Raw genomic sequence first — 12,179 nt, forward strand, 5'->3', positions numbered from 1 at the left:
GTATACCACTGTAAGGGTCCCACACTATACACAAGGTGTATGACATCATCTGAAGGCACGCTGTGATAATCTAAGGTTGCATACTTTAAGCCCTAAAGCAAGCACTAAAATAAATAAAAAGTTATGGCTAAAAGGCTAACGAAGGAAATAAAATGTAATAATAAAAAATACTGAATTAGTCCAAAAGAAGGCAAAAGAGAGGAAAAGGAGAACAAAGAATATATGACAAGTAGAATAAAATAAGATAGACTTAAGCCTAACCGTATTAATAACTGCATTATCTATAGTTGTCTAAACACCCCAATTAAAAGGCAGAGACAGTCAGACTAGCTTTTAAAAAAATCAAAACCTAGCGGCCTACAAGAAACACATTTTATGATTTTTTTGAAGATATTTTTTTATTTAAGTAGTCTCTACACCCAGTGTAGGTCTTGAACTCACGACCCCAGGATCAAGAGTCACATGCTCCTCTGAAACCCACTTTAAATATAGACACAAATAGGTTAAAATCAAAAGGATAGAAAAAGATGTGCCATGCTAACTCAAATCAAAAGAAAGCGGGAATGGTTACATTAATAACAAACTAAGTAAACTTCAGAGCAAAGAATATTACTAGGGATAAAGAAGACAATTTCAAAATGATAAAGGGTTCAATTAATCCAGACAACACAATCAACCAATTTGACCTAATTGATATTTATTAAGCACCCCACCCAGCAATAGCAGAATATGTATTCTTCTTAAGGGCACAAGGGAACATTTAGCTAGACAGACCACAATCTGGACCATAAAACAAGACCCAATAAATTTAAAAGGACTAAAGTCATACAAAGTATGCTCTCTGACCACAAAAGAACTACATTAAAAATCATCTACAAGATGATATCTGGAAAATTACCAAATATTTGGAACCTAAATAATATACTTTTAAATAACACATGGGTCCAAAAAAGAGATCAGAAGAGAAAATAGAAAATATTTTGAGATGCACCTGGGTGGCTCAGTCGGTTAAGTGCCTTTGGGCTCAAGTTATGATCCCAGAGTCCTGGGATCAAGCCCCGAGTCAGGCTCCCTGCTCAGTGGGGAGTCTGCTTCTCGTTCTTCCTCTCCTTCTGCCCCCCGACTCGTGTTCTCTCTCTCTGTCTCAAATAAATAATTAAAAAAAGTATTTTGAATTGAATAAAAACAAAAATACAACATATGAAAATTTGTGGGATGTACTAAAACAGTACTGAAAGGGAATTTTATAGCAATAAATACCTATATCAGAAAAGAAGAAATGTTTCAAATTAATGACCTCAGCTTCTACTTCAAAAAGTATAAGAGAAAATTACATGTAAAGTAGGTAGACAAAAGGAAATAATGAAGATCAGAGAAGAAGTTAATGAAAAACAAAACGAAACCAACAGAAAAAAAAATCAAAGAAACCTAAAGCTAGTTCTTTGAGAAGAACAGTAAAATTGACAAACCTCTAACCAGACTGATCACGAAGAAAGAGAGAAGATACATATGAAAGAGGTGACATCACTAGTTTCTACAGATATTTAAAAGATAATAAGGGAATATTATGAACCACTTTATACCAACAAATTTGACAGTTTAAATGAAATGGACAAATTTCATGAAAGACTCAAAACTACCAAAGCTCATACAAGAAGAAATAGATAATGTTAATCACCCTATATTTTTTAAATGAATTTTTAAAAAATTGAAATAGCCCTGTGTGTATGTATTTTTTAAGTGTGCAAATAAAGAGATACAGAGTCCAGAAATAAACCCACATATATATGGACAATAGATTTTTGTCCTAGGTGCAAAGGCAATCTTTGTTGAGGGGATAATCTTTTCAACAGATATGTTGGAACAATTAGATATCTGTATAAAAATATGTGGCATCTCAAAGAAATGGACCCTCAACTCTATGGTCAACTCATCTTTGACAAAGCAGGAAAGAATGTCCAATGGAAAAAAGACAGTCTCTTCAACAAATGGTGTTGGGAAAATTGGACAGCCACATGCAGAAGAATGAAACTGGACCACTTCCTTACACCACACACAAAAATAGACCCCAAATGGTTGAAAGACCTAAACGTGAGACAGGAGTCCATCAAAATCCTACAGGAGAACACAGGCAGCAACCTCTTCGACCTCAGCCGCAGCAACTTCTTCCTAGAAACATCGCCAAAGGCAAGGGAAGCAAGGGCAAAAATGAACTACTGGGATTTCATCAAGATAAAAAGCTTTTGCATAGCAAAAGAAACAGTCCACAAAACCAAAAGACAACTGACAGAATGGGAGAAAATATTTGCAAATGACATATCAGATAAAGGGCTAGTATCCAAAATCTATAAAGAACTTATCAAACTCAACACCCAAAGAACAAATAATCCAATCAAGAAATGGGCAGAAGACATGAACAGACATTTTTCCAAAGAGGACATCCAAACGGCCAACAGACACATGAAAAAGTGCTCAACATAGCTCGGCATCAGGGAAATCCAAATCAAAACCTCAATGAGATACCACCTCACACCAGTCAGAATGGCTAAAATTAACAAGTCAGGAAACGACAGATGTTGGCGGGGATGCGGAGAAAGGGGAACCCTCCTACACTGTTGGTGGGAATGCAAGCTGGTGCAGCCACTCTGGAAAACAGTATGGAGGTTCCTCAAACAGTTGAAAATAGAGCTACCCTACGATCCAGCAAGTGCACTACTGGGTATTTACCACAAAGATACAAATGTAGGGATCTGAAGGGGTACGTGCACCCTGATGTTTATAGCAGCAATGTCCACAATAGCCAAACTGTGGAAAGAGCCAAGATGTCCATCGACAGATGAATGGATAAAGAAGAGGTGGTATATATACACAATGGAATATTATGCAGCCATCAAAAGGAATGAGACCTTGCCATTTGCAACGATGTGGATGGAACTGGAGGGTGTTATGCTGAGTGAAATAAGTCAATCAGAGAAAGACATGTATCATATGACCTCATTGATATGAGGAATTCTTAATCTCAGGAAACAAACTGAGGGTTGCTGGAGTGGTGGGGGGTGGGAGGGATGGGGTGGCTGGGTGATAGACATTGGGGAGGGTATGTGCTATGGTGAGCGCTGTGAATTGTGTAAGACTGTTGAATCACAAATCTATACTTCTGAAACAAATAATGCAACATATGTTAAGAAAAAAGAAAAAGAAGAAGATAGCAGGAGGGGAAGAATGAAGGGGAGTAAGTCAGAGGGGGAGATGAACCATGAGAGACAATGGACTCTGAAAAACAAACTGAGGGTTCTAGAGGGGAGGGGGGTGGGGGGATGGGTTAGCCTGGTGATGGGTATTAAAGAGGGCACATTCTGCGTGGAGCACTGGGTGTTATGCACAAACAATGAATCATGGAACACTACATCAAAAACTAATGATGTAATGTATGGTGATTAACATAACAATAAAAAATTAAAAAAATATGTGGCATCTCCATACACTGGATTACTGCTCAGCATCTAAAAATAATGAACTATTGATACCTGCAACAACATGGATATAACTTAAAATAATTAGGCCGAAAGAGGTCAACTAAATGAGTGCATACTATATGATGCCATGGATATTAAATTCTAGAAAATGAAAACCAGTATATAGTGATAGAAAACAGAAAGTGGTGCCTGAGGTAGGGGTGGACAGACAAGAAGGGGCAGGATAGAGTGATTAGCCAGGATACAGGAGGAAACTTTTGGGGGAGATGGATAGGTTCACCATCTGATTATGGTAAAGGTTTTATGGTATATACATGTGTCAAAACTAATCAAGCTGTAAATTTCAAGTATGGGCAGTTGGTTGTATGTCAATTATATCTCAATAAAGCTGTTTAAAAAAACCAAATGGAACATTTAAAAGCCAAGTAGAAAAGATCTTTGGATTATCTACTTTGTTGAACTAAATAGGTTAATTGATCTTTCATTAGAGTAGAACACTGAAAGTTCAAGCAACTGTTTATTCATTCATTCATTCGTTTTTTTAAAGATTTATTTATTTATTTATTTGAGAGAAAGAATGAGAGAGAGAGCACGTGAGAGGGGGTAGGGTCAGAGGGAGAAGCAGACTCCCTGCCAAGCAGGGAGCCCGATGCGGGACTCGATCCTGGGACTCCAGGATCATGACCTGAGCCGAAGGCAGTCGCTTAACCAACTGAGACACCCAGGCGCCCTCATTCATTCATTTGTATACCATTTATAGAGTGCCTTTGAAGTTCTAGGTCCTATCTTAGTTGCTGGCTATAAAAAGACAAAGGTCCAAATTTTTACTCTCAGGTATAAAGGAATAGCTCATGGAAGACAATATTCTTGCCAAGAACTACAAAAAGTCAGACGAAATTCAGAAGTCATCTATTTAATGACAGTAAAGAGTTCCTAAAGTAATGAGAAGTAGAGGAACTCCAGAAAGACTGGAAACAGAAGAACCTAGGAAACGTAAGTTGCCCTTCTATAGCTGTTTTCATCCTGGAGGCATCTGCTGATTCTGAACACAGGCAGAAGGCTGAAAATCAAGGCTAGGAGTCAGATGAATTAGCATAGTTTGGGGCAGAAACTTGTAGACCAGCAGAGTATATGGTCAGTTTCTCCCTCAATACTTGTGCTGAGTAGTGGAGCTGCATGAAGCATTAGGCTGCAAGTCTAAGCAGAAAGCCTCTGAAAAAGTGGCATGGAGTTTTTGTTTTATTTTTCTTTTTGTACTTTTGAGAAACAAATATTAGAGTTTGTAACTGTTAGGGAAAAGAGTTGTGCAGAATACACCAGGCTCCCAGTTGAAAATTCTAGAGAATCAAGGGCAAACAAGAGGCAGACTGAAACTTTGCAGGGCTGCAAAACAGCCCTGACTCAGCGAAATGGTTGGTTACTTAAGGTGATCAATCACAATTCTGTCTACTTAGCGGAGAGAAGGACAAACTTTCTGTGCAGGAAAAAATATCATCTGGACCTCTTTGTTTTTTATACACACTGTTCATCACTCAGTAAAAATTACCAGGCATACTCATTGGCAGGACCACATGACCAAAAACCAAGTGAAAGAACAGACTACAGAAACAAATCCACAGGTTATCCCTATATTGAAAGTCAGCTGATAAGGACTTTAAAATAATGATAATCAATATGTTTCAAGAGAGAAAGGTTAATATGGACAAAAGAAATAAAACTAAAGAATTTCACCAGGGATTTAGATCAATAACAAGAAATCAAATGGAAATTCTCCACAGAAAAACTTAACATTAACATTAAAATCTCAATAGACATTAATTGGCAGATTAGATATAACAGAAGACTGGAGTATAATGGTGAACTGGAATATCTAAAACACAGAAAGAAATGAAACATGGAAAGTACATATACTAGAACATAGAAAAAAAATAAAAACCTTGGAAAGAGCAATGAAAACACATGGAACTCAGTGAAAAGGTCTAACATTTGTGTAATTAGAATCCTAAAAAAGAATCCTAAAAGGTAGAAGCAATATTTGAATAGGCAATAGCCAGGAAACTCCTAAAACTGATGACAGTTATCAACCTACAGATTCAAGAAGTTCTGTGCATCCCAAGCAGAACAAATACAAAGAAAACTACACCAACATAAATCATAGTTTCACCACTCTTGGTGAAACCAAAGCCAAAAAAGAAATCTTAAATGAAGCCAGAGAAAAAAGACAATTTTTCAAAGGGCAATCAAAATATTTACAGCTGACTTTCCCACAGAAATGATGGAAGTCAGAACACAATGGATTGAGAGCTTTAAAGTATTAAAAGGAAATGACTACCCATTTATAATTCTATACCAGCAGAAATATGCTTCAGAAATGAAAGTAAAATAAAGATGTTTTCTAGGCAAACAACACAATTTATCACCAGCAAACCTGTGCTAAAAAAACAAAAACAAAAACAAAGCAACAAACTACTAAAGAGAGTTCTTCAGATACAAGAAAACGATTCCAGGGGGAAACATGAAGTTGTAGAAAGTAATGAAGAGCAACAGGAAAAGTAAATATGTGAGTAAATATAAATGAGTACTGACTCAGTAGAGTAATAATGTAAAGTCTTATGGGGTTTAAATGTATATAGAATTAAATGCATGCAACAAGATATAAGCACAGTGAACATGTTCTAAAATTCTAGTATTATCAGGGAAGTAGTAAAAGTGATCATGTGTATTATTCTGTAATAAGTCAAGGAGCATGTTGCCATTTCTTGGGTAACCAGTAATAGAATAATAAAAAGATGTGATTATTCCACAAGAAGATACTAAAGTCAAGTCTATAGGGACTCTGCTTGTCACCACACCTATGAAGCTCTAGGGGGATGGGAAGGGGAAGAGAGGCTTTTCTACTCAGGCAGAGGTTTTGACTCAGCAGCTGAACATATTACGCAGAGGTAACTGTCGGTATCTGAAACCCTACAGATCTTCCTGCAGCCAGCCTCTCCTGGCTTCCTAATCCAGCCAGCCAAGTACCTTTCTCAGGAACACCTCCATTTATTCATCCATCCACCCATCCACTCGTTCATTCCCAAGACAAATCCCTCCTAAGGGGTTCCTGGCACTGTACTGGGGGCTAGGCCTATAGAAGTGAACCAGGAACAATCCCAGGCCTCAACAAACTCACACTCAACTGAAACATAATGAAACTAGACTTCCTGAAACTTTAATGTGCAAACAAGTCACCTGGGAATCCTTCAGGTCAAGGAAAGGCCTTGAGATTCTGCATTTATAACAAGCCCCCAGGTGATGCTGACGCTGCTGATCTGAGGGCTGCCCTTTGAGTGACAAGGAATTAAACAATAAAATACAGACTGCCAAGGGCTACTAAGGAACTGTAGCTCAGAGAGGTGAGAGAGCCCACTGAAACTCACACAACTAAGTGGAGTCGCTGGTATGCGACCCCAGATATATCTAACTCAACACATGCTCTTCCCTGCCTCCTTTAGAAAGAAGGAATGGCACGGTGGAAGGGGGCAGAGTGGGCTTTTGATCCAGCTTTAGGGAGAAACTGCCCAGGATGGATCTTAAGGGATGAACAGGATTTCCTTGGCAAAGAAGCATGGCTGGGAGAAGGCTCCTAGTGCAGCAACTGGTGTAAAAGCACAAAGGGTAAGGGGCCCAGATTCGAAAGCCCGGATTTTTTTTTTTTTTTTTTTTGATAGAGAGAGAGAGAGAGCATGTGCAAAAGTGGGCAGGGGCAGAGGGGGAGGATCTTAAGCAGGCTCCACACCCAGCGCAGAGCCCAATGTGGGGCTCAATCTCAGGACTGTGAGATCATGACCTGAGCCAAAATCAAAAGTCAGATGCTTATCCGACTGAGCAGCCCAGGTGCCCCAGAAAGCCTGGATTTTAATGCCATTCCACCACTTATGGCTTTATCATTTTGGACAACTTCCTTAATTGTGCTGTGCCTCGATTTCCTCAACTGTAAAATGGAGATAATCATAATAGCACCTACCTCATTGGGTTGGTGTGAAGATTAAATGAGATGTTGTGTATAAGGGGCTTCTACCTGCTGTGTGCCACATGAATGTTAGCTCTGATTTTCACAGTAGTTGCTCAAAGTAGTTGCTCAATGTAATGGATGAGTAATGGAGGGAACAAGGGTATTTCAGGCAGAATGATTCCTCCTGTGTCTGGGGCTGGCCTGTCAGGGCAGAGGACTGAGAGGCATTCCAGTTATTGTCCATCAGGACTGACAGATGAACTATCTAATGCTCTCTCTGGGTGAGGAGGGGCCTAGTTGTATTCTTAGACACATATCCCAAGGTTTGGAGGACAACCAAAGCACCCACTGCCTGAGAGCACCTTCACATCTCTTGGCTCATCTCCTAATGCTTCCAGAAGGGTATGAGGACTCACCATCCCCATTTTAAAGGCAGGGAAACTGCGGCCTAGAGAAGAAGAGTGACTTGCCAACTACCTCCCTGGGTAGCAGAGGCAGAGAGGCCAATACTCCCCAGTCAATACTCTTTTCAGAAAGCCCTTTAGCACCATCTCAGGAGAAAAGCAATACCCCACACCTCCAGGGGCAAGAACTGTGGGATTTCCTGCCTCTGCCAAAGCTGTCATGCTCACTGCCCATTAGCACTGATCAAGAAAATGAGTCTTTCAGCCATCCGAGTGACAGATGCATCTGGCTCTGCCCCTGATTCAGGAAGAAAGACCTCCTAGGGAGAAAGTTGAGGGGCAGGTGATCTGGGGTTTAGGAGAAAGAAGCACCTGGAAGGAAGACAGTTTCTTGCCCTAACACAGCCCTTTCCTGGTATACACAAGGGCAAATACACACTGGGTGCAGCTGGACCTCCTACCTAGTAGACTGCTTGGCCAGCATGGCCACGTAGGTGACCACAAAGCTCTGAAACTTGGCCCGCTGCTCCTCCCAGCGATCGTCCACCGAGTAGTAGTTGGGCAGGGGTGCTCCAAACAGGATCTCGCTGCGCAGGAGGGAGCTCTTGAGGTTTTCTGCGGAGAGGCCCTCGTCCACATACCAGTAGAACTCGGGGTGAGTCATGGCCAGCTCTAGGGAGCCTGCAGGGGTGGGGGCCCAAGGAGCTCAGAGGGTCAGCTCCCCCCCAGCCCTCCATCAACATCACTCTGCCCTCCTCACCATCTGACTCCTTTCTAAGGACGTAGGAAACTCCCCCTCAGGCTGCCTACAACTGTCCCTGATGGGACAGAGAGAGGGTTTAAAGAACTCACTGCCCAAGAGTAGCAGCCCCCAGACCTGTTCAGGCAGCCCCCAATAAATTCACATTTTATTTGCATGTGAACTTCACCTAATTCCAAGGCTCAGTCTTTGTAATCCCCGAACTCCACCTTCCCATTCCAGTCCCCCTCCATCTGCCTAAAACCCTGTCCATGTGTCCCTTACAAGGCATACCTAAGCCCCCAAGCCCCGAGGCCATTCTCTAGCCCCCTTCAAGGCTCATCCCTAAATTACCTCGAACTAAGCCCACCTTGGTCTCCCTGCAACCCCAGTCTCTCCCCTATCTTCCCCTGATTAGATGTCCAGTCCTCTGTCACCGCACCCGGGCTTCCCTCTAACCAACCTCGAGCCCAAGCCCCAGCCCATGCTTTCTCTAACTCCCAATTTCCCCCAACCCAGGTGCGTGCCCAAACCTCCCTCCTTGCCTCCCCTGGATCCCATCTCACACCCAACACTGCTCCCAGCCCTTCGACCTGTCACCTTCAAATCACACCCAGCAGGCAGCTCCAGCCTGCCTCCGACCCGCAGCCGAGTCCCACCCCAGCCTCCTTCAGGTGTGAGTCCGAAGCCGGGTTTCCTGTGCACCTCTAAAGTACCTTGTCTCAGCCCCAAGAAGACCCAACCCCCAGCCTCATCAAGGCCCTGCCCACCCAAGGCCCCATCTCTCACAAGCCCTTCCCCACCGGCCCCCACCCCCAGCCACACACAGGGCTGCTCACCCCGGATGTCAGCCAGGTCCTGGCCCATGCCATCATAGTAGATCTTGCCCCCTCTCTCAGTGGGGAAGAAATAGGTCATGAGTGAGCTGGGGGGCGAGCAGTAAGAGTAGGACCCCAGTGGAAGGTCCTTGAGCACCTCATGGGGCTTCCAGCAGAACTCCCGGAAGCCGGGGTGATCCATGATCTTGCGCTCAATCTCGTGGATTGTGACCAGCCGCTCACTGGTGAAAATGTTGCGCTCTGCGTCGCCGCGTGCCAGGAAAATGAGCTCGATGCGCCAGTGCGCATGCGTCTGGGTGTTGGCGCTCACAGATGAGCGGGAGGAGTCCCAGCGGGAGGCTCCTCGGCGGGCTCGGCTCTGATTGGCCGCAGCCACAGCAGGGGGCGGGGCGCTGGGTTGGCATCGCCCGTTCCTCTCCAGCCGCCTGTTCATTGGGCCTTCACTCTGGTTGGCTGCCAGATCCACCGGGGGTGGGGCCTCGCGCCGAAGACGCCCAATCCGATCGGCTTTTGGTTTCTGGTCGGTGGAAGGGTCCGGAGATAGGCCTGGGCCACGCCTTGGGGCCGCAAAGACGGCCGGGGTGGTCCTGCTGACCGGCCGAGAGCGGTTGCCCAGATGCAGCTGCTGCAACTGCTCCGAGATAAGGCGCTGGAGCGTCTCTGAGGTGAAGTCGGCCAAGTCGCGCCGGTTGCGCCCCCAGGACCCAAACTGGGACTTGAGCGCCAGCGCGAGGGCGTCAAAGCGCTGGGAGGCCTCGTGGTTGCGGATCTCAAAGGCGTTGTAGGAAATGTCAATGTCCAGCGGCGGGTAGTAGAGGAACATGAAAGCTGACAGGGCCATGGGGATGCTGCAGCCCAGGAAGAGCACCAGCCCCGCACAGCACGGGTTTGTGAAAGCCCAGCCCAGGGTACTCCAGAAGCCCGAGGCCGGGGGCCGGGAAGGCAAGGTCCAACGCCGCCAGCAACACTGCCCTCCTTCCCCAGCTTGCGGCCCTGGCTTCTGGGCCCTCCTAAAGGCGTCACCGGTTGCTTCCTCCTCCTCTTCCTGCTCCTCTAGCCACACATCCTGCAGCAAGGGGTCATCCTCCGAGTCCATAGCCTACAGGAGAGGGAGAGGGTCAGCAGGCTGGAGAGAGGGAGAGGAGGGTGCCCCGTGGCTGCAATTGCCCGGCCCTGGGAATCGACTGCGTCCACACATACTACAGTGGAATTGCATCGAGCAGGCCTTTAACTCAGCTGAATTTAATCACTCGTACACAAAACAGAAAGAAAAAAATACGTTACTTGTCCATCACCTCCCCCAACTAGATCTTGGCTCTCAAGGTCACAGAAAAGGGAGAATCACAGCCCAGTTGCAAACAGAAGAGACATTCCTCCCCACGTAAGGGCTTTTTGAAGGGAACTTTGCGCCCAATTTCCCAACTTTTGCTTCCCACGCTCTGATTTTAGAACTCAAGGCCAATGTGGGGTGTTACTCCACTGTAATCACTTTTATTTAATCAGCAACTCTGAAGTACCTTGCAGAAGTATCAGGGTAGACGGGAAAGAATGTGATCTTTGGAATCAGATGGACCCGAGTTCGGGTCCTGGTAGCGTGAACATTGGCAAGGTGGGAAACCTCTCCGAACCTCAGAGTCTTTATAAAATAGACGTGGCCATTCCTGCCTCACACAATTGCAAGGAAGGTCAAGGGTGGAAGCACGCTGCAGTCTGTGCAGTATATTCGTTATTATCTGTCACATAAACAGATTTCTTTGCTCCCCTCTGGGGGCTGTAATGTGCTCAGCCATTGCCCATGGGGCTGTGCCGGAACTAGATGCCTGTCATGGCTCTCCTCAAGAACTCTCAATAGCTCCCCACCCCCTCTTTGGGACGCTGCAGCTGCAGCCACTGTTTGTCAGACTCAGACCGCTTAACATGCAGCTCCAGCAACGTCAAACCTTTGGGCATGAGCAGGGGCCAGGCATCTGTCTCCCCGGGACTTGGGCACAAGCAGCAGGAGGGCCTGGCAGGAGAGGGCAGGCTGGGCAGCCTGAGGACTCCAGCAGGGTGGCCCGAAGGCAGGAGGCCTTCCAGCATCCCTGGACATGGCCTGGCCCCCTTGTCTGTCCTGTCCTCTGTTTGGACAGAGAGAGACTCATTATCCAGTTAGACGCCAGGCATTGAGAAGAGGAAGCTAATTATGCCAGAGCTGGCTAATTAATGCTGCCTTTCCTATTAACATTCTCTAGAGTGCTCCATTTCAATTAGACGGTCTGTCCAGGAAGAGAGGGCGCTGCCGACGGCCCAAAGAAAGTGACGAAGAAAGGGTGAGGGGAAGGGGGGGAGCAGAGACAGGGAGACAGGAAATGGGAGAGATGAGAGACAAGAGACGGTTGGAAAGAGGAGACAGAGAGGAGAGTGGAATTGGGTTGGGGGTGGGCAGAGATGCAAATAGGGAAACAGAGAGAGAGAAACAGAGTGGGGCGAGGGTGGGTGGGAGAGGAGGAGGGCAAAACAGAAGGCTTGAAAGGGAGAGAGGTCTGGCAGGGGTGGGGACTGCTCCTGTAATATGCAAGATTCCTATGATGAGATCATCAGACTTTCCATTTGCCATGCCCTAAAGCAAGCCTGCGGAAGGGATGCTATCTGCTCCGGGGCCCAATTTGTATCGGCAGAAACTCCCAAGTGTGAACCAGAGGCAGCTCAGACTCACCCCGTGTCCAAAGGGGAGAACTAAGTCAGCCT

General features: G+C 45.3%; 1 protein-coding gene across 1 annotated transcript in view; it reads right to left on the reverse strand.

The window, feature by feature from the left end:
• The window catches only part of DISP3 (dispatched RND transporter family member 3), a 31,039-nt gene extending 20,491 nt beyond the window's left edge, over positions 1-10,548 (reverse strand). Inside the window, exons 1-2 of the mRNA XM_028108596.2 lie at positions 9,453-10,548; positions 8,336-8,555 (exon numbers count right to left, since the gene is read on the reverse strand). Coding sequence (XP_027964397.2) covers positions 8,336-8,555; positions 9,453-10,548 — 1,316 coding nt within the window. The remainder of the gene's footprint in view (positions 1-8,335; positions 8,556-9,452) is intronic.
• Between the last annotated feature and the right edge of the window lie 1,631 nt (positions 10,549-12,179).

This window comes from Eumetopias jubatus, unplaced genomic scaffold, assembly GCF_037043125.1.
Source record: "Eumetopias jubatus isolate StellerSeaLion01/CBP00866 unplaced genomic scaffold, mEumJub1_p1.0 scaffold_4, whole genome shotgun sequence".
Lineage (NCBI taxonomy): Eukaryota > Metazoa > Chordata > Mammalia > Carnivora > Otariidae > Eumetopias > Eumetopias jubatus.